The 27,602-nt window shown below is 37.1% G+C and overlaps 1 protein-coding gene across 1 annotated transcript; it reads left to right on the top strand.

Moving 5' to 3' along the window:
• On the top strand, positions 1-27,411 carry DGLUCY (D-glutamate cyclase). The gene is made up of 13 exons (XM_086462752.1): positions 1-45; positions 907-1,018; positions 3,931-4,084; positions 4,754-4,952; positions 6,573-6,723; positions 8,283-8,405; positions 10,706-10,903; positions 13,004-13,264; positions 13,736-13,835; positions 15,621-15,769; positions 20,651-20,770; positions 22,409-22,563; positions 27,254-27,411. Exons 1-13 carry the CDS (start codon positions 1-3, stop codon positions 27,395-27,397), a joined length of 1,911 nt encoding a protein of 636 aa, XP_086318878.1. The 3' UTR covers positions 27,398-27,411.
• The last annotated feature ends 191 nt before the right edge of the window (positions 27,412-27,602 follow it).

Genomic DNA, 27,602 nt, shown 5'->3' with positions numbered 1-27,602 from the left:
ATGACATCAAGAATGGCTTCCTCTGAACTAAATAAAAACTTGGAGGTTGGTAATTTGATTACTTGAAGGATAGTTCAGTTTCTTTTCTTAAAAGTGACCAAGGTTAAAATAATAAGCAGCCAAGTTGTTATTTCACCCTGAGTTGTCTTTTACTTTTTCCTAATAGTGTTGTAATAAACACTTTTTAGTTATTAGGTAGTTTGAGGGTAAAACTTTGTGTAAACTTTGACTAGATTGCAGAAGAAAGATATCTTAAATCTCCAAAAGATGTAAAAGGAGTCAGATATTGTTTGTAATTAGGGTACTTATCTGTACCTGTTCCAGATTGTACAAGTGACTTAAACACCTATATGTCTGCTTTCCCAGTGGAAGAATAGCTACGGGAGTATTCACTACTGCATAATTAATAGTTGAAAAGTACAATATGTGTGGAATGTATTAAAATAACATTTTCTGACTATAGTTCTGTCTTTACAGCAAGGTTGCATTGCTGATTGTCTAAAAGCATTTTGAACAGAGAAGTAATATTTCAGATTATAGCTTGGCAGGTTAATCCATTTGTGCTTTTGCAATATTAAAGTTAGAGTGAATTTTGTACTGCTCTAGGAAATACATATTTATCAGGGAGGAAAGAAATCTGTTTCTTACATTATAGGCCAGCGAAACTTTGCATTTTATCCTGAACGTTAAAGTGCATGTCTCTGGCTAGTTTATTGAAAGATTCAGTTTGCATTTAGTCATAAAATGTCAGTGAAATAACCTTTTGAGTTATAACTTCGAATTTCCCAGTGATGACAACTTTGGTGGAGCACAAGGAGGAAACTTAAGCCAAGTTCTCCAGCAAATCAGAATTTAAAGTGTCAAAAAAAAAAAAGTGTTTAAATTTATAATTATTTTTCTGTTAAGGGTGAAGAGATGTTTTTGACAGGAGGCTTGAAATCTCTCCTTCCACATGTGCTAAGAAGAGTAATTCGATGCAACAGGCTCAGTATTAGTAATACTTCTGGAATGGCGGAGGGTAAGTAAACCTAACAGCTCTGAGTGCAAAAGTGACTTCATTTTAGATTCGTAGGTATGTGTTTTCTTTTTTTGTTTGTGAAGGAATGTAGGAATATCAAAAGCACTGAAGTAAAGCAGAAGAAAATGTTAAGTTGACTTACATTCTTAAGTCACTTTTGGGTGTTTTTGAAATCACATTGTCAGCACCTGACACTGTGTTCTTAGATCATAACACTGTGTCAGAGAGAATGTATAATCCTACCTCTGTGAAGTACATGGACTTTGTTTTCAGTGTTTGCAGTGCATCCCTCAGCTCCCAGTTATGTCGTTGAGAAATTACAGATGCAGAAAATATTTGAAAAAACTTTAACCAAATCTGGCTTTTCTTGCATCTGTTATTATCACATTTGTAGGATGACATCCTATGTTCTTCACAGAGACTTTGCTTTGCTCAGTGCATCGGACACACTTTGTGGAGGAATTAGAGACGTATAGTTACAGAAGTGGTTTTCTACTTCATTTGTCACAGAAGTTGGAAATTACTGACTCAGCAAGACTGGGAAATAGAAGGGGGAAGGAAAACCAGTTTTATACTCAGATAACTGAATGCATTCTGGGAAACTGATTTCTGTCTTGCATCTGATAGCTGGACTTTTTCAGAAGCAGGGAAGTCTGTCATTGCTCTGATCAACTTCAAAATGTAACTGATATAAAACTAAAAAATACTGTGGCAAGTAGCTAATCAACAAAGCTGTGTGTAGTAGCATTACTATAACATATGAATGTTAAGGGTTATTTTATAGAATCATAGTGAGTCTGGAAATTGTGGTTTTCTTTTCCATCAGTACATAAGTTGAAAAATACTAACAGAAAATATGTTATAATGTTAATCATCTGAAGTTTGCCCAACTGTATTTTAAAGTGCATGTATTGCTGCAGTAGTTTTAAATATGGTAGTTTTAACATTTGAAAAAAGTATTGTTTACATACAAAACAAGTTCAGACTTCTTAGCCATGAGCATACAGCTCTGTTACACAGAGACTAAAAAACCTAGAGTAATCGGAATTTCTCAGAGTCGTTAAAATTGTCTTATGTTGTTCGGTGATATACAAGTCAAGTAATTATTTCTTACTGCTCTCATTGTCATTCACAAAAGAAATTTAAAGCTTTTTCTGAACTTCTCTAAACTGCCACATGACTGTCTTGAATAAATGCATTGGTTGATCAGCATATCCAGCTTCACTAACATTGCTTGTGAATATATTCATAATGGTGGACACATAATGCAAGTATATTGGGAAGGGAAAAATACCTTTTCATCTATAAAGGACGTAAGGATAGTTATCAGGAGGGGCAATAAAGTTGTCAAAAGAGTTATAACGAAACTTCCTGAGTTTATAGAATACCTGAAAGTTACCTACAGATTCAGTCTGCCAGCTGTGACTAGTATTTTAAATTCAGTGCTGTCTGAGTTGAATGCAATGACTAAAACCATAGTTTTAAGAATTCATGAATATCACTGGAAAGTAGAAAGTGCCTGTGCATTTCACATGGACAGCAGGGAATGAAGTTGAGGGGTAACTGAATGTACTATTTTATTCAGTGCTAAATTTAGTGTGTTTATTTAACAGAAATGTATTTCTGTATTTAGCAAGAAACTGTTTCTCTGTTTAGTAATTTTTGCTAGTAATAAAAAGAATTTTTGTGCTGAGTACTCCCAAGAGAACAGTTTGTGGGCACATTCAGTATGCAAATACATGCTTACCTCAGCCTTTGCTTTGCATTTTTCCATCAGGAATATAATTTTATCTTTTGGGTTTTTTGTTAGCTTTGCTCAAGAGTAAGATTTGGCTGATTTTGTACAGCCTTTTAAGGCAGATCGTTAATTTCAACTAATCGCTTGCCTCTTGGATGACAGACTACTGCAGTATTTAAGAAAATGAGAGCTTCTATGCAGCCTTTTACTCGCTTGTCTGATATCAGGCATGGTAATAACTTTTTAAGACTATCAATATGGAAGTTAGGGACTGTTAATTGGCAGTTTTATACACCACCGACTAGTTATATTACAAGTTTCCTCTCTGGATTTAAACAGCTGGTGTTTACATGCAGGAAAATTAAAATGGTGTTGGTATTAACTACCAATTTTTAGAAAATAAATTTTTGCTAAGTAAATGAATGTGAGCTCTCTTCATTGATATTCATTGCAAAAATGGTAATGTCTTTAGAAGCTATTGCATGGTCATAGTCAACAACCTTTTAAACCAAAGTTGATTTGAAGTGAAGAAAGTGTAGCCGTTCTGTTCATTTTAAACTTTTTGATTAGAAATAGTAGAAATGACTGACATTCAGTGTGACAGGCAAGAGTTTATACCCAAGCTGTAATTATATCTGTTAAATTGCAGCCCACAGCAAAATTCCGTAGCCAGCAAACTCTAAAGAATGGGCTACATAACGTCAAGACACCAGGAGTGTACTGTTGGACTGGCCATGATTTATAGCTTGGTATTGAATGAGAAAAAATGGTGAAAGTGTGGTAGGCAGTAGCCTTTCTTTAGCTCTGTGCTGACATTTGTAAAGTAAAGCAGTTTCCTATAGAATACTAATTTCCCAGGTTAGGTAATATATTACATTTATATATAAATTCGTAGAAATGTTTATTAAAGTAATTATGCTGTCTTCATATTTGAGTACTACAAGTGTCTGCCAACTGTTTTAGCTGTGAACAATTTCACAAACAAGAGTCCATCTAGCTATGCTTTTAAAAACATTTCAAAAAGTTGTTTAATTTAATTACAGAGTTCTGAATCAAAAATTTCCTTCAGGTCATTTTTTATAGACCATCTAAAGAAATCTGTACAGAAGAGTTATTGTTTCACAAACAAAAAGCTGAATTAATAACCAGTCATTCCTACCTTCCACAATGTCAGGCTATAAACAGGCCAATGTCGTCATTTTGCACAAGTCCCTGGCTGATGATTTCGAGAAGTTTTGCCGTGCAAATGATGGACCCCTGCCGCTGCTGTACAGAAGTAAACCAGGTGATTGGAAATGTCCTTCTCTGAGTAATGATTCTGATATCAGGTAACTACAGACCAACTCTGCTTCTCAAAGTTGTTCAGTGAGTGCTGGTGGTAATTAGGAGGGTGTCGGGAAACAGCCTGCTTACACTGTTGTACATTTTGAACAAGTTTCTTTTCTTGGAGTTGTACCTTTGAATGAAAACTACATGTAACAGCCTGATCGTCTTGTTCTTGAGAAACATCATGATAATTTTAGTGTTACAAGTATTTCTCTAATGCAAAAGTGAAATTTTGTGTAATTTCTAAATATGTATGAATTAAATAATAGGGGTTTACCTTGTTTTATTTGGTAGCGACACAGGCATGGTGACTGCATGATATCTGTAGAGTCTGAAATTTGAAAGATGTACTCCTGTAGCAAACACTGAAAGCAAGACTTAAAACAGCTCCTAATTTTTGAAGCCCTGAGGCAGGATACATATAAGGGACATTTACCTATAAAACCTAAAAAATACCAAACTCTAACATGTTCTGTTTACTGGCTTGTTTTTGTGCAGAATAAGGTGTTCTGGGGTTTTTGCATGTGTTTGTTTCAATTTCACTCAGAAAGAAAAGAAATGGATAAAGTCGTCTGTATGTTGTGGTTTGATACTGGGTTGATGTCAATTCAAACAGCTCACCTTGTTTTCAAAAAATATGATAGTGCTGTGATAACTTCTTATTTCACTAGAACTGACTGCCTACAGTACAGAAAATATGAGCATGGAACTTGTACTGGATCACTGCAAAGCCTAAAGGAGTATTCTGAAGAACTTAAGGACATGGTGACTTTTTATTTAGGCTGCAGCTTCTCTTTTGAAAAAGCAGTCCAAAATGCTGGCATTCCTGTAAGAAATGTGGAGCAAAACTGTAATGTAAGCATGTATAAGGTAAGCACATGCACATAAATAGTCTTTGTTGTATTTGTTACTGCTCAAAATCAGAACTTTTTTTTCCTACCTGCATCGTAACTTTAGGCATTTGCTAGTGCTGAGTGCATAAAAATAGAGGGTAAAATATGCCCGGCCTCAGTTCAGTGCTTTTCTCAACTTCCTTCAAGGCCAATTTGCTTTTTTATTCATTTATGATGACAGTTTTTCCCCGTGTGCTGTGGCAGCCATTTCGTTTGGATTCTGTTCTGGTTTGCCTTCTCCATTTCAGCCTATGACCCATGCACTATTCTGACCATGCCTTTATACATGTCCTCCTCTCCATACCAGCTCCAGCTTGCAGTAGGAATATTCCCTTTACGAGTCATGACAGTAGCAATTACTTCTGCACGTATGACAGCCACATTTTGGATTTTTCCTGTGACATTAGAGCCTTTAAACTGCATATTTGCTATGAACCCAGACCTCTGGGACAGAAGATATTCCCAAAGACTTGAGGTACAGCACTGAAGATTATAACTGTGCTCAGAAAGTTTCTAGTGCAGATTTTAATGTCGTCAGAAGTCCTACAATAATTCTGGCTACAGTAGGTAGACCTTTAATATTAAGAACACGTAAGTGCACATCTGCATGCCTTTTTCATTTAGTTTGGATGCTGTTCTACTAGACAAAGGTTATTGTTTTCAGTGTTAAGGTTTCACAATCTTTTTGCTATACTCCTGGTCAAAATGAAGGCACCAATGTATCTCATAGATGAGTCCTTCTACCAAGCTTAAAGAAAAAAAATACAATTATGTATCTACTTATAATATTTCAGAATTAGGAAAATATTCTAGATTATATATACTGTGAAGAGCTGTACAATGTGTTTCTTGAGCGACAGGTATGATTTTTATTATAAGATTGTTAATGAACATTTTCTATACAGCTCTAGCTGTCTGCATATCTTGTTTATGTTCAAATGCAACTTAGACATCAGACATTTTGTTCTAAAAAGCCAAATTGCTTTTTTTCTGGATAGCAAAAGTGCTTCAGCATCCCAGTTGGTGAGGATGGTGAGTTCCATAGAACCTGTCTAGAGGCCCAGAAGATTTTGTATGTGTGGAGCTGGCATGCTGCCTCTGCAGAAGTGGGTACTGCCAGCAGCAGGAGTTCCTGACCCTTGCATGCTACAGAGCACTGTAGCTACCCTGAATTCAAATACAGAGGGTAGGTTCAGATGAAGTAGAGTTGTGATACTTTTCATCAGCTTTTTCCCTTTCTGTGCAGGGAGCACACCATTGTTTTCTGACAATATTCAGAATGTACAGACCTCACCACACTGTATGCTGCGTGTACTGAAGCAAGAAATGCATAATGTTGAAAATTTTACTGATCTATATCAAGAAGCTCAAGGCTGAAATGTTTCACTCCTGCACTGCTGGATCTTAAAAAAAAAATAAATAAATATGGGATGCTAAGAATTATTTTTTTTAAAAAAGGGTTTGAAGTTAATTTGAAATTAGTATGTGGTCTTTCTAATCTCAAGTACAGCACAAAGTTTTAGACTTATTTCTTCTGATACTTTAGAAGTTTTATTCATTTTTCCTGCTAACACCTTGAATTCTTTTAAACTGACAGACAGCTGTGCCTTGCTGCAGCATTTCCACTTTTTCCTGCAACTTAGTAGTCACAATGAGACCTATTCCTGAAAGCAAGTTGGAAGCAGCTGTGCTAGCAACATCTGAATTAAAAGAAGCCCATGGAGCACCAATTCACATGGGTGACCCTGGTCAGTGTTTTTCATTTTTCACTCTGCATGCGCTTCACTGTGTATAAAAATGAAAGGGGGGGGGGGTGGGGGGGTGGTGATGGAAGGTGGTAGGACTGAAATACCTGCACCAGTAAATTTATAATGTTTTAATCCTTTTTAATGGTCACAAACCTGAATTGAAAAAAAAGAAAAAAAGGAAAAAAAAAGACAGAAAAAAGTAGGTTTTGAATGAGCTGAACACAGAGATTTCTTGGATAAAAGATAGCTGTCTGATGTAGATAAATTAAGTTATATGTCAGGGGTGGTTTTGGTAAAAAACTGTAATCACATTTTTCTAAAATGTATGCAGTTTCATTTATATGTGAATATTTCTTGCTGTGAGAGATTCCAGTGACAGGGTAGAAATGATTGACAGCACGGGGAGAGTATGTGTGGATGCATTTTGCATCTTAGCAGATGACTGTGAAAGTAAATACTGCATTATCTTTAAAAATACTGAAGTAGGGTACATGGAGCACAACACTTAAGACAGAATAAATAGGAATATGACAAGAATATATTTTTTTAAAAACCCAGCTCAAACAAGTATAGGCCTATTCTTTGCAAGGGAACACTGAAAAAAATTTATAAAGCAGGAGGCTGTTTAGAAAGGAACAAAACCAGACAAACACCTGTAAGATGGAGATAGGTGACAATAAAAAAAAAAATCCCCTCTGCTGACAGACGTTTGTCAATCAGTAGACTCATGGGGTGTATACACAGAAGGATCCCATTGCAGAGCATAGAAGGAGATGTCACTGGTTAACAGTACACTCCTGTAATATATTTGGTCTGAGTGTTTTAATCTGAGGAACTAGTAATAAGTCACTACTTTGAGTAGAGCAGGAAGATGATTGAGCAAGTGAAGGTCTCCACTATTTATTTTTAACAGAAAAGAGTAAATTATTGTATGTACAGATTATATAAATTAATTCCACAATAGACAGTGGTGTATTAAAGCATCTGAAGAATTTAAAACGAATGGAAGATAGCAAGTGCTTAGAATGACCCAGAATATTACAAGTAGGTGTTAGAGTAAAGCAAAGACAATTTAGTGAAAGCTGGGTAAGAGTGAGATGTAGTTATCTAACCCAGAGAGGTAAAAGAGCGGTTGCTCGTTTCTCTAGCTAAAGAATGTAGGAAGCTGAAGCAGTAGAAAATGTGTTCTAGAAAGAACCCATTTTGCATTACAGTCATTTATTCTTGTTTGCCAATGTTATGAATACAATTCTTCTGTTGATAGAGAAGCTTTATAACATCTTGGGAGCTCTGCATACACATCTAGTTTGTGTTTTATTGCAGAAATAAAGTGAATACATTTTTACTGATGTCATCAAGAACAAAAAGGGAAAACAAGTCAGCTCAGGTCCTGGGGACGTGCACTCAAAGGCAAACTAAATATGCCGTGTCAGTGGGACCTGCCACTGTTGCAATCCTAGCGCAGTGTCATTGAATGATGGTTGGGGTCCACCCCCCTGGCTTTGCAGTGTTACTGCTTAATTGGAATCTCTCATGATTTCATTTTTGATCAATTCTAGGACTGCTTGGAATACAAGATCTTTCCAAACCAGACTATGGAGATCCAGTTCACCTTCACCCTGGTGATATTCCAGTGTTTTGGGCCTGTGGAGTAACAGGAGTAGAAGCAGTCATCAGCTGCAGTATGCACTATGTTTGGAGACTCTTAAAATTACCCTTCAATCTCTTTTTCTCTCTCTCTTTTTTTCTTTTTTTTTTTTTTTTTTTTTTTTTTTTTTAATGTGGACTGAATGAATTGGCTGATTAGCAGCTTGATTTTGGTGTGAGCTAAAAACCACCACAACCAAACAACAAAAAGAACCTTTGGCTGGACCAATTCCAGTTGCAAAATACAGGTCTACCTTAAAGGAAGTTCTTACTGAAATTTCATCACTTTTATTTGAGTGTTTTAAAGGCAGAAATCTAAACCTCTGGCAGCATCAAAACAGCTTTTTAAAGCATTATTAAAAACTAGAAGGTTTAAGGCATTAATTTTTAAGCTTCTTTGTTTTAAAATATGATTTTGTAAGAAAGGGAAAAAACAAACAAAAGAAAACACACAAAGAAAAGCAGCCAGAAATCTTTCCAAAACGTTGTCAAGAGCTAGCAGATTGATTGACCTGGAAAAGAGTTTGTAATTATCTCATGAAGAATTTTGAACTTTTAGGTTTTGTTCTAAAATGAAGTAAATGTGACACACTCTATATAAATGAAGCTTTGTCCTCTGCACAGAGCCGTCCTGCACTTTATCCAGTCCTGCACATTTATCCAGGCATGAGCACAAAGGGCAAGAAAATGCAACTAAACCATAGTGACAGTATTATATACTGCTCTAGATCACTAGTGTGGAATGAAATCTCATATTTTAGTTCTTACTGAAAAAGCAGCTTAATAATCATAGGCAGTATAATTGGGAGGAAGTCTGCTTCGTCCTTCTCTCCTTGCAGGATCTGCTACATCCTTGTGGTTCCTTGCGGATGTTTATCTAAACTGCTCTCAACACCTGCTGTAAATACGTTCAGCACTAGGAGCAGAGACTTCTTTTTCTTTCTTACACGCAATCCCTTTTCTCTAGTCCCAAATCCAAGCTGAAAATCCTGCTCTTTCCTGTGTTCTCCAGCAGTTCCATTCATCTTCCTCATGCATCCCCGTTGCCGGGAAAGGAGAGAAAACATTTGCCAGCCTCTACAATCTGTTCCCCAAGGCAGCTGTCTATCCTGCCTTGGCCTGGAACTGACTTTTGTTTATTTCTCCATTTTCTGTATTAAAACCAGTTGTCATTAATGCATTACAGGAACTTTTTGGATGGTTTGTATCTTGCTGTGCTCCTTTCTCAGCTAGCTTGTTAAAATTCTGCCATACCACCAGCACCCATACTTCAGATGAATCTGGTAACTTCTCACAGACAATATTGTCTGCTCACATGGTTTGATGAGGTATATTAAACCTTATCAACCATGTTCCCCAACTGTTTTTAAATTACTAGCCATAGACTCCCAACAGATCTCGCACAGATAAAGAAGATATGTACTTGTTAAAGTATGTCTCCATCCTAACAAAATAAGGTTTTGCTTTTTTAAGTATACCAGTTGTGATTTATCCGACAACATACCCCATTTTGCCAAATCAAATATAATCTAGATCAAGCCTTCTGGAATTCATATAAAAACAGCAAACATTTTCAGTTCAGGGAGCTACTATGCTGTCGGGTCTAACTAAGCTTGTTGTTCACCAGGGTTTTAGAAGCTACTCGGATTCCCTTTGCCAAGGCTTACTGGTCACCTTTTGTCATTATTCCTTGGCAGTTTATACATCTCCTACGTAGGTCAGCAAGACACTGACCAGAGATGCTAGTCCCCATTTTCTTAATGCAATAAAGGACTACTCCTAGCCAGCAGGCAGTAGTTGACATAGTTTTGTCGTATCACTATTACAAGGATATTCAAAGGTATAAGAGAGACATTATAGCTTCTTACAGCACTCTAGAACCTAGAAAATTAATTTATTCTTAGAGAAAGAATATCACCCACACACTGTGCAAACTTAAGCATTAACTTGTTCTTGTGTCAATGCACTAGTTTCTTCATGCATGTCAGACGATTCTTTCAGACTTCCCAATTCCTGACACACTTCCTTGGAGGGTACTAGTGTTCAGTTGCCTCAAGTTTGTATCAGAGAGGATACTGTTGGAAAACCTGATCTTGACTGCCCACGTGAGCTTTTTAAAAGTGAAAATGTGTTTAGATGTATATGCATACATTTCTTTCTCAAAGTGTATTAATTGCTGCAGTGAACCTAAATATCACTTATTATTGTGACATAAGTGTCATCAGGCAAGGACTCTGTTGTTAAATCAAATAGCTTTTTGTGATTTTATCATCCTGATACTTCAGTGTTTTGCAATAACTACATGTTTAATTGAAGTTTTTTTCACCCGTTTCAGGAGCTCCATTAGCTTTTACTCATTCTCCTGGCTGCATGTTCATTACTGACCTAAAGAATGACAATGTCATAGTCCAATCCTCAAGAGAAGTCCCACAAGTCCACTGCATTTCTCAAGATCCTCTGCATTACAGTATTGTTTCAGCAGAAGCAGCCCAAAAGATAAAGACTCTAGAGACCTTAATTGGAATAGATCCAGGTAAAACCAAAAACTCCCTTCCTTTAGTGGATTTGTTATGAGGTAGGTATGACCTATCCTGCTTTTTTAGGTAATCCTAAAGTTCAAGGACACAGTAAGAATGTAAAGGCAGGTTTAAGATTTTAAGAATTCTTTGTGGCATACAGTGAGTTAATATAACTAGGTCTTACATTTTCTGTTACCGTACTTAATATCAGAGTCTGGCCAAAACCATTCAACCACATGGGTAATGAAATATCTGATCCTGATGACTCTGTACTCTCGAAGTACACAGAAGTATTGATGTTTACAGGAGACCGGAGAGTCCACAGGGAATAAGAACTGTTGCTAAATAAAACTGAAATTCATATGTGAAGTACAGGGCACTCCAGCATGCTGGTAACAGCTACACGAGTATTCATTGTTGAGTAAATAGCGCGTTTCTTTACATGCATTCATGATTACTGTGCTCCTACCAGAAAATTCTAGTAGTTGCATGTGCTTTTCAAACATCCCTGTCTGATGGGTGGAATTACATCAAGCTCTGCTGACATATTCAGCACTGAGGTGCTGTGTGATGGACCAAAGCGACCTCATCACCACAGAAGGTTTGAGAGGTAGGGCTGCATGTGTGCGCAAGGAAGATGAGGGGGGAATACAGGCAAACTGAATAGCACAACCATTCCTAAAATACACACTGAATTGGTCCCCTCTGTCTGCTGTAAATTCTGATCTCAGTTTCCCATAAATTTTCTGAAATCCTCTGTAGGAAGTAGTGGAAAACAGCTTATGCCCAGCTCTCCCAAGCTCTGGGCTTGGGCTGTGTGCATATGTTTGGGTCTGTTTATTTTTACTCACAGAGCCTCTCCTTTTCCCACTCTCTGGAGTTCAGCTTGGCACAATGCCATGCTCTGCAGAAATACAGGACCTAACTTAAGAGTTAGCTCATTTTATTGCTAAAGGAGAGTACAGTACTGTTTCTCGGTTAATATACCCCACTTCTCGGAGATTAATATTCCCTGCTTCTGCTGCCTAAGTTTTGTTCAGAATTTTTTTTATGTGTCCACTATCTATATATTGCCTCTATGTTATGTAGGAGGAACAGAGGGAGGAATGGCAAAGGGGAAACTGAGGACAAAAAGAGGAAGGGGGGGTGGGGGGCGGGAAAGCTGAAGATGCGAGGAGGCTACAAAACAATAGCAAGGACTTGCCTCTCGCTATCAGCCCATGAATATCGGCACATCATGCTGGTATTCGTGGTTTTCAGGAGTGCTAGCAAATTGGAAAGACTGTGCTGTGAACTTCTGTTTCTGAGTGCCAGGGAAGGGAGAGGGGATAGGAAGCGTTTGAACAATGAAAGACACACAGATAACAGAGTGTTGCCTCTTTAGGGACTTACCCATGAGGAGAGACATCTGCTAATATTCACCTGTTTCTCAAGGTCAGAAAACATGGTTCCCTGCTACATGAAGTGTTACAAAATCTTTTAGCAATCACCTGGATACCACTGCATTAATTGAGTTTATAAAGTCCCCTGGTAACATGCAATGTCTCTGAAACCTCACTTCTGTGGTTAATCATTTCATTGAGAGGAATTTATTTGGGAATTAGCTCTTCCCTAAGGCGAAGGAGTTAAACAGAGACAGAGGACCAGTTTACTAATCTGAAGTCTACATCAAAACTTCTGTAAGGTCTGGGATGCTTGAGTGGCAATCTAGCTTCAGTAGCTAGGCACGGTCTAGCATGGCTGTCACCACAGATCAGAGGAAAGCAGAGGGACAAAGGAAAGGAAACAATATGCAATAAACTCTCAGAAAAAGAAAAAACTATTTAAACTAATACCTAGAAATTCTATGTATAGTACTTTTCAAAATCCAGTTAACTGAAATTCTTAACCTGGAAGCACAGCTCGTTATCTTCATTACTCATATCCTACACCTTCCTAGGTTTCCTGAGGAAATTACCCCAATTCCTGCCTTGACCAGAGTAGAGTTCTTTTTTTCTTTTTTTTTTTTTTAACCCATTTTACGTCATTAGAGCATGCAGGTTCACCCACACAGAAACTTCAAAAGGAGAACGGTATATTGACATGCACTGCTCTCTTTAAAAACACTTTTATAGGAGACCGGGGTATCATTCATCTACGCCGCCAGGATGAGCTGCTGAAGGCTTGCCTGTCCATCTCCCATGCTCGGTCCGTGCTGATAACGACTGGATTTCCTACCCACTTCACTTATGAGCCGCCGGAAGAGAACGACGGGCCCCCGGGAGCCCTTGCTATTGCAGCTATATTGCAGGCCTTGGAGAAAGAGGTTGCCATAGTGACAGATCAGAGAGCCATGAATCTGAATAAAAAGATTATTGAAGAGGCTGTTCAACTAGGTAGGACACGTGCTTTTTTACTTTTTATCTTGCCAATTTGAGCCAAGGTTTGCTTCAGTTAATCTCACTGTCACCTAGTATGGGATTTTTTTCTTCCAGAGAATGAACCAGAGTTCATCCTCTAAGCTCTGCTCAGTGTTGCTAAGATGACATTCTGTTACACCTAGCTGGCATCAAGTTAATGCTTACGTGATTGGGTTCTGATTCTGGATTAGCTGTTTGTGATGAATTCTGGATGTCTGTTCTTATTCTTGCAGACCTATTTTCTATCTCAAGGTCCCATTTACTAGCACTAACATCCAAACGAGTTTAATTTAAACTAAGGATGCAGGGAATTTATCACAAACTCTGTAAAGACATTGAGTCCTTACTATTCTACTGTGCTGCCTTTTTTTTTTTTTAAAGTTACTTAAACACAGGTGAAGAAAAAAAAAGTACGTAGTATCTGAATTGTATTTTGTTTTCCTGTAGGAATCCTGAAGAGACCTGTCCCTCTATTAAGTTATCAAAGGGAAAGTGCTGATTCAGCTCTAACGTTTTTGTGTGAGAACGGGAATCCTGGAAGACCTAGGTAAGTGTATTCAGTTTTTGAGAACAAGTCACACCTCTACTGTGTAAAGTTATAATAAAAGTAATGACCCTGATCTAAGAAGGCCTAATGGTTACAAGTAAATCCTTGAGACTTGGAACGAACAGAACAAACTTGGAAGCCAAACACTGGTTTTGGAGCACGCACAAAGTACAGAAATGCGTGTTATTCTGCAATTATGAATTTTGGAGTACAAAAAAAAGAAACTATACTTCCATATATCAGTAACTCTTTTCCTTTGAAAAATGACTAAAATCTTTTCAGCTGTTACTCCATAGATGTACACACAAACACACACACATTATTTTACCAGTTTTTAAATGAGTGAGAAAATCAGAAAGGGAAAGTATTATGGCAGAGTCAGTGAAAGAGCTAGGAAGCGCTGTGGAGTGTGTTCACTTTCTAGAGCTTTGGCTCAAGTATGACAACTGGGAATCTGACCTGATTTAATAGAATGTCATGTGTCTGTAATAGTGTGAAAGTGGTCATCTTATTGTCTTCAGGCAGCCAAAGCCAAAGTAATAGGTGTATGCCTGCACTTCTCAATATTGATCTGAACTGTTTGCATATGCATTGTTGAGTATACAATGCTGGGCAAAAATTCGAATTTATACAAAGTGTGTGATTATGGTTAATGCACTGGAGAATTTGCTAAGTAGCTGCATGCACATTTCATTACTTAGCAGGCAAGTTACATTTCCTTTAAGTAGGCATATATTGCTCTTTTATTGATTTTCCCTTGTAAAGCATTTTTAAGTAGTTGCTTTCAGTTTGTTCTCTTTAATAAAAAGATCTTTCACCATGGTATTTGCTTCATCAACTTATTCAATTCCCACTTCTTTCCACAGGTTAGTGTATGCTATAATTGTGTGCTGTAATGTATGCGTGACAGTGTCTTCATTTTTTATGTGTTGTTTTATAGCTATGCATAATATAATTATAGCCAGTTTCTCTTTCAATTGATCCCAACAGTCCCAAAAAGCTGAAGTAAGTGTTTCTTTAAAGCAGACAACTAACCTGCTTAAGGTCTCTGGAATCACCGTAGATGCCCACCCACAAGAGCATTAAGTAATTCAGCAGAATTAGTAACCTCTTGACAGTAAAATTGGAGAAAGAGAAGAAAAGTAACTTAATTCTAAAATACGGTGACGATTTAGAACGGAGTACTAAAATTCTGCTTAAAACGTAGGACATCTGCAGTACATCTGTCTGCTTTTGTAACTAGTAAAGTAGCCATTGACTTAAGCAAAAATCCCCCAAACCTAAAGACCCAAACCAAAAAACCTCCCTAACTAGAAATGAATTAACATTTGCCAAGCAACGTACTTTAAACAGAGACTACATTTGCACTAACAAGGATTTAGGTGATCATTAATTTTCCACTTTTTTGTTTTCTTTGAAAACACTTCATAGAGACTAAAGTCTTACAAGATATTATGTATTTTAACATGAAACAAAGAGAGGCCAGATGGCCGACCCAAAAGATTGCTGGTTAGGAAGGTTTCAGGAACTTCTCCATTTCTTAGTGGCAAATGTGGTTTGAGAGAGTTGCACTAAAGCTACAAAGAAACTAGACTAACCTTTGAAAATAAACTGTAGAGAACTACACTCAGAAATAGCAAAACAGTATCCAAGTTTTACCTTGAATCCCAAATGATCAAAAAGTAGAACCAAGCACAACAGGAGAAGCAGCCAACAGACAAGTTTGTTATGTGAGAATCACAGCTTTGACTCCTCTCCTCTGTTTTTTCACATGTCTCTAACCAGATTTGATCACCTGATAGCAATAGAGCGTGCTGGGATGGCTGCTGATGGCAATTATTACAACGCCAGGAAAGTTAACATTAAACATCTTGTGGATCCCATAGATGAACTATTTTTAGCTGCACAAACCATTCCAGGAGTCACAACAACAGGTATGTGTGAGTTGGTGTTGTGTTCTCAGCAGCAAGAGAAGCACAGAACAGGAACTCTTACTGGAAGTGAGGGGGAGCAGGGGGCAGGTGATGAATAACTGCTTTTGCAGGCTACAGCTGTTTGTTGTGGTTGAATTTAAAGAGACCGTTGCTGGAGAAAAATTACAAGTTTCTATTGAAGGGTTCTCCCAGCCAAAAAAAATGGAGTTGATTTCAAAGTCATTTAAGGACACAAAAGCAAGCCCAGAGGTCTGTATCACCTCTGCATCAGTGTGCGTACGTATGCTTCTCTAAGTGTAGTTTTTGACACTGACTTTAGTCTGTATTTTATGTGTGAAAGGCAGCATAGAAAGCAAATGACTATGGAATGGAAATATTACATATTAAAACGTTATAGTTATTTTTATGATTGTTACACCTGTGTTAAAAGAGCAGTCTGGATAGAATCTTCATTTATATTGTCTTTTAGCAGCACACTTTCTTAAGCAGGGATTGCATATTTGCATCTACTGTAACAGTCCCTTCTCTAACAAAATATAATACACGGTAATAATCTTTAAAGGAGTACATTGTCCTTCCTGCCAAAACTACATTAGCATTGACTAATACATCTAATAAGAATGCTTTTGTCAACATGGTGCTCCTCTCTTTTGTCAATAGTCCTTTTTTTCCTGAAAACTTACTTGTATTTGGTCTTGAAAAAATACACCGTAGATCAAGGAGTATGTAAAGAAGGTTGTACAACATCCTTGTACAATCAAAGCTTCCTGCTATGCTGCGTGGCCCAAAACAGAGTTGAGAGATATATAATCTATGTAAAGATTAGAAACAAAATTAGAAATATGTATAACAAAATTAGAAATAGCCATGCCAGGCTGATTTCAGTCACATCAGAACATGTCTGCTGATCTGGCTTTTTTCTTCTTGTAGTGCTGTGAACTCACTCCTAAGTATTATCAAAAGCAGGGAAACTTTACCTTCTTGTTATTGATGGTTTTCAGATGTTTCCACAGAATTTAGAGAGCTCTTGCAGAGATAATGCGTAGTCTGATTTCACAGTATTGCAATAATTTAAAAGCTGTATAGTGGAAGAGTTCACTGGTATTTTTTGTTTTACCTTAAAACTTGCAATATGTTTTATTTAGATTTAATCCAAATTTTTTCCTATTCCTAAGGGGTAGCATTCAAAAAGAAGCACTCTAGATGGCAGTCTGTTGGCAATCACAGTAGAGAAGCCAAAGACTGACTGAATAAGGAGAGGAAAACTCTTTTTCATGAAGATATTTAGCAAAATGCCCCAGAGCTTTATCTGCTACAGTTCATTTCAATTCTTGGCCCTGATTTTAGACTATTGATACAAGCACTTGGTCTCTCCAGCTACTTACATAACATCACACCCTGATTCCTTTAATAAAAACACCTAATCTCTTAAAATATCTCCCAGAGCAGCTCAAAGTGGTTTATTGATTTGGCAGTGTATGCAGTGTTCTGCGAGGTGGGAATTTGAATCTGTTCAGCAGAATTTAGTTTGTTTTAAACATTCTCTGCTTATTCAAATATTCTATGAAATGTCATTAATTAAAAATACCACAGGCTTGTGAGTAAGAAGAAAAGAAGCAGTTATCCAGATTCTCTGTGTCCCATTGCGGTGAATTTTCTCTAAAGAGGTGTCTGCATAGAAAATGATTTAACAAGTCATGGGCTTCAAAAGATAATGAAGGTATCTGCTGTGATCTCTGGTGGAATTTGTGTAGATGGATATTCTATGCTGGAGAACTAATTGAGTATCTATGGAAAAACAATGTAATTGTTTCTTACATTGTCTGTCTGTTAGTGAGCATTTCTTATTTTGCTTATCACACTAACTTTGTGTGTCTGTTTTTTAACTTGATTACAGTTTCTTGGAATGGCTATTGGGTTTTCAATGTATTGCTACAAAGCCTAGCTTAACCAGGCACGAATCTGGGCCTTGGCCTTTGCATCTTGTCTCTCATTACTGGTGATTATGTACTCCTAGTGATTATGGTAATTTTTTCTAGTGGGGCTGTTTTTGGCTTTCTTCGTGTTCAGTAGGAATTTGGAGGCGTATGTCTCGTTCCAAAAGAAAATACAAATATTGTGCAGCATTAGGGCTGAATACTCATAACTTTATAGATTACAAAAGGAAAGGAAGGTGAAGTTTTCAGCCTTACAGAAGTCTTTATGTAGTGTGCTCAGAAGCAAGAAGTACTGTGTTAATAGGTGGGGAGGGGAAATGTTAGAATATTTGTTACATGCTGATTAAGTGCTGTCAAGTTTTTAATTTAAAACAAGATCTGTGTTTAAAAAAAAAAATCTGATCTGGAAGTCTGACCACAGACAAATCATGAACAATACCTACAATTGTATGGGTACCGCTATCACAAAAGTCTTGGTGTAAGCAGCAACCTTCAGGAATATACAAAATAAGAAGACATGAAATGCTGAGGTTGGAAGGACTCATTTTCCACAAAGGATTGAAATAAAAGATTAAGAGATGTTACTGAAACCAAATGCTATTTTTTTCAGCTGGCATACAGTTGACATAGCTGTATACTCTTTGTATAGGAGCTAATGAAAAGCTTTCCAAAGTACTGCATGAAAAAATGCGGTCACACTTGTTTCCCTTTCATATAAATGATTTTTAGCGCAGAAGACTGATGTTTCCTGCATTTTTCATGAATGTAGTTTCAGAAACGAATGTTGTCAGTGAAAACCTGTGTGGAAGATCCAACAGAACTATTTTTCCTCTGCCTGGAAAGCACTCAGGCCTTTAGGAGAAGAGGATTCACCTTGTCTATTATCAGACGTCTACACTTGAAATGTCTGCCTTGGGGTGAGAGGAACTGGATGTTTGAAGGGTCTGTTTCTCTCTGCTGACTTTAAAAGAAGTCTAGCTGACTGGCTCCCGTGTAGACGACTGCATTTTGTCAGGTGAATCTCATTCTGGAAATGTACAGTAAAGCGTAGTCCTCTGCCAATATATAGAGGAAAAAGAAAACCGATGGTACAGGAACATTTTCCGTGTGATGTTCTTTTCCTCCCAATGTAATGCTTATGGGGTCCATCCACAGCAGTAGATCTAATAACTGCCTAACCGTCCTGGTGACAGGACTTCCAAAAGACAAGAAAAAGCAAAGCAAGACTGATACAAAAAAACATGAGTGACAGATTAGTATCTTTTTAAAGAAACTGTTGATAATCTTCAAAGGTCAAGAATTCGTATTAGTGTTTTTAAAGAATATTAAGAGCAAAGTTTTGGATTTTAAATGTAAGAAAAATGAAAACATTATGTGGATTTTTACAAAACAGTAGTAACTACCATGTTTATGTATGATGTTAGAGGCGCCATGATTATGTCGTTACCTTTTGAAAAGTACTACCGACAAACAGATTTTAGAAAGGACCATTAAATCCCAACAGCAAAATAAATGTGAACAGATTACTAAGGCAGATAAGAAAAAGATTAGTTGTTCCATGGCAAATCCTTCTATGTAAGTTATATATCACTCAGTTACACTCCCTTTGACTATATAGACTTAAGGTGTTAAATAAAAAATTGCTGCTGAGAAATAACTTTCAATTGCACTTAAAGAAGAAATTTTATACAGACTTAGGTGAGATATTTATGCAGTTACTAAGTGTTAAATTTACCAATTTTCAGGGCTTGAAGTGTAAATTATAAATGCTGTAATTTCCCTGCTGTAACACATGCTATGCATTAGAGCACAGTCACATTTCAAATTCAAATATGATACATTGCAGTGAGGACTTGGAGCTCTTCACTGTTCTGTTTCACAGACATTAACTAGGATTTTTCTATAAAATCTTCAAACTTGAGAAGATGCCATTTAGACTAACAGGTGAAAGAGAAATGTTAATTTCAATTTAAATAGATGGATTTTTTTGGTGTTGTTTTTTTTTTTTTAATACATTGTTAAGAGACTAGAGGTACTATCCAGCTTTCATGTAATCTTCTAGTTGATGTATTATCCTCATCTCCAGATCTCTGAATGATATCTAAAAATTTTATGTCTCAAACATATAGTTGCCTAGAATTTTCCTGAAATGACATAGGTCCCCTTGATTTTACTGAAATCACAGAAATGAATACATAGTGTTTCTACTTGACCAACAAAAATCAAGGCCCCGCACCCTGAATATATGAGCACTTAAAAAAAAAAAAAAAACCAAACCCACCTAGCTATTTTTTTCGTAAATTACTAGAAATACTGATAATACACAGGGTTGGGCTCTTTGTATGCTGTGGCACAACGGTAGTGATCTGTGTAAAACAGATTGCCAGTACAGTAAGTCCTGCTTCTGCCAAAGATGTTAAGTATGTTTTTGCTTATCTTTCTGCAGTAACTTCTACTTTTAATCTCTTCTTTTAATTAAAGCTTTTAACAAGCCAAAGTTTTCTATGCTTGCTTTATTATAGAATTGTAGGCTAATTTCTCAGATTTATTTTGTTTTCTATCTTCTTTCTCTGTTTGTGCCAATATACTTATGATAATGCATTATATAGAACATTCATATAAGGCCTTCCATAAGCAAAGTTTACTATCTTAATTCTGTCTGCAGTTCATGAGCACTTGATAATTTTGGTTTCTTTTGCCTCCAGCAGTACAGCGTATATTGCATATGTATACACTTACAAGGTAGTATGTGATAGGTGATGCTTTCAGCTATTTCATTCACAATCTTCTGGTTTTAGACACTTTAGATTAAAAAGGATAAATCCTCTTGTGTGAAGCTATGAACTGTCACAGTGACTCTGGGGAAGACATGGGATGCTTTCTAAGTGGATTGTTAGTTATATGATGGTTCATACTCATTTGGTCTTTTTCTCTTTTAATAAAGGTGTTGGAGACGGAGGAAATGAATTAGGAATGGGCAAAGTAAAAGATGCTGTAAAGACGCACATAAAAAATGGAGATGTTATAGCTTGTGATGTTGATGCTGATTTTACTATTGTAGCTGGTAAGGGATTTTTTGGGGGGTGGAAAAGTCATTGATGTTTGAGAATAGAATTGACAAGAAAACATCTGTCTTTCCAACTAATTTGTCTTGGCCATTTCTTTGACAGACAAGTCTGTCTCTGTATCGTGTCCATTTTTCTGAAGTTAAGCAACTATGGTTCCAGCAGGAATGACAGAAAATTGAGGATGTTCCATGAAGAAGGTGCATTTAATTTGAAATAGTTGGGCAAATCCCGAATATCCCTGGAAAATCACACCTTAAACAAACCAACAAGGAAGACTGTAGAAGTGATCTGTGTGGGAAATTAGATGTCTAAGCACCTGTGAATCTTCAGGATAATTGATGAGCTTCCACGGGTGTGACCCTGTCAGGGTCACAGTCATATTGCTCTTACATGAAGAAATGATAAGTCCTTTCAACAGCCACTCGAGGACAGATGTACATTCTTAACGTACAAAAAAAGTTCAATACTATAGTTAAAATTATTTTCCACCCTAACGTGTCAACCAGCATGAAATAAAATTTGCAGTGAGAGAGATGTGTGCAGCAAGAACCAGTTTATGAACTGAATGGTCCATATGGTACTGGGGCTCAGGTTTCCAGGTTTCTAACGTAGATACCTAACACTCTTCATACTAAACGAACAATTTTGGGAAAAATTAGTGTGATGACAATTACATCTACTCGTTATAGCTTTACGTATATAGTATCTATAGTGCCTGTTTTGGCAATTCTGATGGTTTTTACTTTGAAAGCAACTGTCACACCCAGACCCTGCAAAGGGAAGTGAGGTGGTGGCTTGGACATGTTTAAGCATGGAAAACTACATGCACTAAAACAACATCCGCACTCTGAAAATTCTGCTATTCTGCCTCTCTGGAAATGGTATCAGGCAGCAGAGATAACTTCTCGCAGCAAGTTTCAAATCTAGTAATTTCCAATACAGTCTTGACAAAGAATCTGTCAAAGACTGTAGACTGATCTGATAACAGCTGCAGAAAATTTCTGGATATTAACTGTGTTAGAATGTCTTTTTGTATATGATACTTACACCAAGGACACGTCATCAAGACACAGACAATTAGTTTCAGCATGGTTTCATATCTTATCAAATAGCTGAACTCTAACCAGTCATCCTTTGTGACCAAAAAGGGATTCTCTGCAATGGTACAGCATTCCATCACAAAATCTGACACCAGTGGAAATCTGCCTGGTTTGGGACACTTTATCAAAATCTCCTGCCTCTGCGTGGTTAAAAGCAGACAACACTGGGCTGTAACACAGCTCCCCACAGCTCATGGACTTCACACTAAGCCAAGTGGCGCTGTGTTACAGACCATACCCATTTGAGTTTTTGCTTTGTTGGAAAGACAAGCCATGAAATAAGCTAGAGGGAAACTCGCAGAAATTCGGTCTGAAATACTAATGAAAACATTTCAATATGTTAAGCAATTGTGTATTTCTGAAATAAATGTTCCAAATTCATGTCATTGTTTAATTCATATCCATGTTCCCTTTCCCCATTGCCACATGAGACTCACTAGTACGTGCCTAATGACTCACACAGGTTAGATATCTTTACAGTAACTGTTGTTGGGGTTTTTTACAATCTGGCTTCATGGTGACATTCTTTTGCAGGGGTCTCTAACTGGGGAGGCTATGCCATTGCTTGCGCGCTGTATATTCTCAGCACTTGTGAAATACACGACCGCTACCTGAGGAAAGCTGTTGGATTTCCAGAGTTATCAAAGAAGACGACGGTCTGGCTGTCGGCACTTCCATCGGTTACCAAGGTAATTTCTGTAGGGCCAAGGAGTTGTGGCTTGCTCATGACACGTAGATGGCATCAGCTACCAGCGCTAAATCCTGCCCAGTCCAGTTCAATAGCTTACTTTCACATAGTCTTTTGGTGACTTTTGGGAATCCCTGGTGAACGAGTAGCTGCACTGTACTTAGAATATTCCGCAAAAGATTCGAGACGGAATGAACATAAAAATCCCCAAAAGTGAATGTAGTTGTGTGCTGTGACTTCAAGCACAAGACAGTGCTCCAATTTTATGGGCAGTACAAGAAATCCCTGTATTGTGATACAGTGATTGAGATTCCCCATTTGCTTCCTTAGCATAGTTCATGATTTTATAAATCTCTGTTGTAGCCTCCTTCAGATGTCTGTTTTCCAAAATCAAAAGTCACAGTTCTAATACAGGAGCCACTCCATACTTCTGATCTTTGCACGTAACTGCTGATCTATCCACCTTTTCTATTATGTTAGAACCTTTCTGTAATTTGTTTTGAATGTTTCTAAATCAAAGTTGGAGAAAGACTTGCAGATGAATATTTTTAAATGTGTTTTGACTAGTGCAGCTCTGAACAGTGTGATATTCTGGGAATGCAAAGGTTTCAGACTGAGAAAAAGTAAAATAACTGAGAGGGGTGAGAAATGACTATGATCTGTGCTCATCCTGCTAAGCACATGGCTCTATTTTTATCTTGGCAGTGTTTAAAAAAAAAAATAAACTCAACAGTCAAGTCAGGTTTGTTCCACCATAGTTGTAATAATTTGGAAGACTTCAGTTTTATTGGCAGAGTTCCTTTATAGAGACTTGGACAAAACCAGTAAGTTTGTGACCTCCAAGAGTGCTAAGAAAAACGTAAACTGTCTACATTGCCCACAACAGTGGAGTATTTCCCCTGAGATGTCAGTGCGTTCTGCATGAAATTCCCACAAAGCACCTCTTAGGTATTTGGAGTAGGTCTTACTTTTTTTTTAATTCTTGCTATTTTGATTTTTCATCTAAAGGTTTTTCATCTACAGGTCATAAAATTGAAACTGATCCCAATGTTTAGCATAGCCATATAACCACTTATCCTTTGACTTAACAAAGCATACGGCACCCTTCACTGCAATGTTTCCCAAAACCAGATTAACTACTTTTCACTTTTCAATGTTTTCTTCTGGCTACATCTACTGGGTTTGCCCTTTAAATTAAGGTATCCTAAAAACTCCTATGATCAAGACTCCTGGTAATGAGATACTGTAATTAAATGTGATATTGTGTACAGGAAATCCTTCTTGTTTTTGTTTTATGAAGCTATACAGCTGGGAACATTGATAATGACCTGATAATGGGCTATGGAAACTGCAATACTAAAATCGATTGGGGTGAAATTAACGGAAACAGTTTTGTGGAGGAGAGAAAATTACAAAATGTCTGACAAGAGAATATGATATCTCTTGATTATAAATCATGCAACAGTAAACAGTGCAGAAGATTGAACACATTAGTGTTGCCGTACTCCATTAGTATTAAAAAAAAATTCAGCCCATTTATGTTTATATGGCTACTTCCCGCCCAATCCAGCTTCTTTTAGTGCTATAATGATTACCCTAGTAAGATAAAGAGCACCACCACACCTACCCACCTCGGTGTTTATATTTGTGTGGTTGTAATTGGAAAGCGGGCATTTGGAGGGGTGCCTAAGCACCAAACCGCTTTCTTATTATGTTTTATTTTTCTGCCAAAGTGGCATTCCTTCCAGGATATAGATCATAATTACTAAATGAAGACTTCCCCTGAAGCACAAGGGTTATTTCTCTGCAGCCTGATGTTCAAGCAGTGTCAGGATCACACTGCAACAAACCCCAGAACTGTGGAGCTCTCCATTCCCAGTGAACAGAATGCTGAGATTGTTCTAAGTGCATCATTAATGTTTACATACATTTTAATAAGAGACACTGCAAAGCATTTGTTCCTTGTTGAGAACTTGATGAGCAAGAAAAAAATTTGATCTAAACAATCTTTACTTACCTTTCAGTTGTGGAGTTGAATCATAATGATGTTGGTTAATACAATATTGGTTTGATTTTTCAGATGTTCATTGTACTTCTATACCAAAGCAACTGTAGGGAAATACATTAATTCATACGTATCCAAATACAGCTAATGCTAAACATCCTGCAGTCAGCTGTGCATTTCCTTGCATCTCACAACCAGGTTAATATGTCAGGCAGTTGCTTTTTTACTGGACTCTTTATTGATGGTAAGAAATGAACTGTGTAGTATTTATTTTGAAGTTATGACCTATAAGAATATTACTTACTTTATAAATGAGCAATATATAAAGATGTGACATTTGTTTTAGCATTCTTTATTAGCTTTGTCATTCATAAGGGAGGGTTTTTCCCTGAATAAAGTGCAAATTCACAAGTTCTTTTTGTATTAATTTGATTATTTTTCTGGTTACGGCACTTCCAACAGAATTATTTACTAAAGAGAGACCTGTGAGCAAATTGCAGCACTTGACAGCTAAGGAAGCGTGCTGTACACTGTGTGTGTTCCTTACAAATGGAAACAATAGCATTTGGTAATAGAATACGGTTTATCAGGTGTGGTCATATCATATTAAGCAAGCCAGTCTTTTTTCCTCATGTAAGCAGATCAGAGAGCTCTAACTTGTAAATATGTAGGAGAAACAATTCAAATTAGAAATGAGATTTTGCATATCCAATTCAGGTGTCTCTTCTGTGACAGGAGAGATCTGATTTGCCACTTCGATATAGCTACTCAGCACTGAGAGAGAGCAGGTGTTTATATTTGCATTGATATGTATGATCATGCATATACTCTCAGCTGATAAATATTTATAATTTTATAAATTACAAAATAGTACTTTTTTATGCTACCAATGTATCCAGATAATTTCAGCTATTTAAATAGCTGTATTGTTGCTGTGTTGTTACATGTCAGGACTGACGCTATGTAACTACGCATATTTTCTCTGTGATAGAAAACCGATGCCTCATTTAACTGTTGCAGCTAAGAATTAGGATGCATTACCAGGAAATACAAGACAAATCTTTGTAAAGTGCATTCAGAAAGCATGTTCCCAAAATATACTAAATTCTCTGCTAACTAACCATGCAAGGTATGCTTTATTTTTTTCAGAAATATTTATATTTTGGCCATATATTGTATTATGTAAAATACAACCATATTGTCTCTAAATTCAGATCTAAAGCTATTGTACTCTTTATGGTTTAGAAGTCTTCCTAGAAAAAAGACTAATGCTTAAAAAGAGAATATTAAACATTTTAACTTTATAATTTTTTCATCATTAATTTGTGTCCAGGAGATACAGAACTTTGCTAGAGGTTATTGTACAGGAATATCAAACAAGAAGTATTTAAACCTGTAGAACTGTTTGTCAAGGAACACTGGTGGGGCTGTTTCAGTAGCAGTTTCCATCAAAGCAGGGTCTCACACAAATGGAAACAGAACAGTAGATCAAAGACCAGAAAAGGCATTCCTAGCAGAGAAAGGGAAAAAAAGATAGGTACATGACTATTTCAAGGTTTTATATATATATATATATATATATATATATATGTATGTATTTCAAGGTCGTATATATACCATGGGGTTGGGGCAGAGGGAAGCTAAGACACAACTAGGCTTTTTATTTTTCTTAGATTTTTTATTAACAGAATTAGAGAAATAAATTCTCTTTATAGTAAATGCTAAGACAGTAGAAGGGTTTTACTGTGTACATTTCATGTCAAATGAGAAGCACAGCAGTTTATGCTAGACATGCATCCATTTCAAACCAGGTCTTCTAATTTCACTGTTCAGACTAGTGTTTTTTTCAGAGCTGATTTTATCCCATCTTTTCATCTCACAATGCTAACTGGCTTGTAGCTCACAACCAAGGATTTTGTTCCCTCTGTGTACTTTAACAGCTCAACTTGGAAGATGTTTTGTTATCTGTTCACATTACCCTTAAGCAAGAAAGTAACTGTTACAAATGTGAAACTGAGTTGCAGTTCTAAACAAAGAATACGCTATTTCAGAAAATCACAAGGAAGCACAATTTCAGGGGTTTCTTTCTTCCCCATCCCTTTCCTGAGCAACCAGAATTCTCATAAAATCAATAGATAAAAAGAGGACAGAGGGCACAAGGCACAGAGAGATCAGAGAAGGTGCAGGAAAGGAAAAAGATTATACAGCCTGTTCAGGTGCTCTCTGTAACCTTTTTTCCAGACGTATCCTCTTTCCCTTCTCTTCTTTTTCTTTTAAAATGCATCTGCAGCCGGCTGCTACGCTGGGGAAACAACAGGCAGTCTTTTGAGATACCTTGTGTGGAGGTTCCCCTGGTTCCGATTTGTATGATACAGGAACTTGAAACCAGGCAAAAAAGGATTTGTGTTTCTGAATTGACACTGTGATGTGCTGTTTGAGGGAGTGTGAAGAACAATAATTGTTCAGTAATTAAACACCAGTCAAGACTATAAACTTTCTGACACTCCCTAAGTTCCAGATACTACACCTATTCTTTGGGACAAGGAAAAAAAGGCGTTAGCAAATTGCTGTCAAAATAAATATGGAGGATGCAGTCAGTCTCCCTTAGAATTAAAATTAAGATCTCGATGAATGCTCTTTTCTGATTCAGGATTTTAATTATATTCTGTTTCTTTGTTTTTTTAAGGAAGAAAACCTCCTGAAAACACTTGTGCAGCACGGGGTCCGCAGTGGAAAAACTGCCAGTCTGGAAATGGAAGTGGACGGGCTGCCCTTCTACAACACCCATTCGCTTATGATTGAAAAGCTGCTGCAAGAAGTGCAGCCGTGACTGCCCCTAATGGTTGCTGTATCAAGAGCTGCTCCTGTGTTATTTCCATATTCCCTGGGCTCTCACAAGGTATAAAAGATCAGAAAAAGATGACTTCGTCTCCGCGGTCTTGGCCACGCACAAGCTTTCATTGTTACCCTTCCGACGACTCTGTGAAGCGAGAAGGGGGTATCATCACGATGACTTGGTCTGCCTTCCTTTTCTG

The sequence above is a fragment of the Leptosomus discolor genome, chromosome 3 (assembly GCF_034619465.1).
Source record: "Leptosomus discolor isolate bLepDis1 chromosome 3, bLepDis1.hap2, whole genome shotgun sequence".
NCBI lineage: Eukaryota > Metazoa > Chordata > Aves > Leptosomiformes > Leptosomidae > Leptosomus > Leptosomus discolor.
The sequence above is the reverse complement of the archived record's forward strand: the minus strand, read 5'-3'. Positions and strand labels throughout refer to the sequence as shown.

Coding starts and splice junctions, on each gene's coding strand:
- DGLUCY (XM_086462752.1), top strand. CDS start 1: ATGACATCAAGAATGGCTTCCTCTGAACTAAATAAAAACTTGGAG. Junction 4,085..4,753: donor AGTAATGATTCTGATATCAG/GTAACTACAGAC, acceptor TTATTTCACTAG/AACTGACTGCCTACAGTACA. Junction 6,724..8,282: donor AATTCACATGGGTGACCCTG/GTCAGTGTTTTT, acceptor GATCAATTCTAG/GACTGCTTGGAATACAAGAT.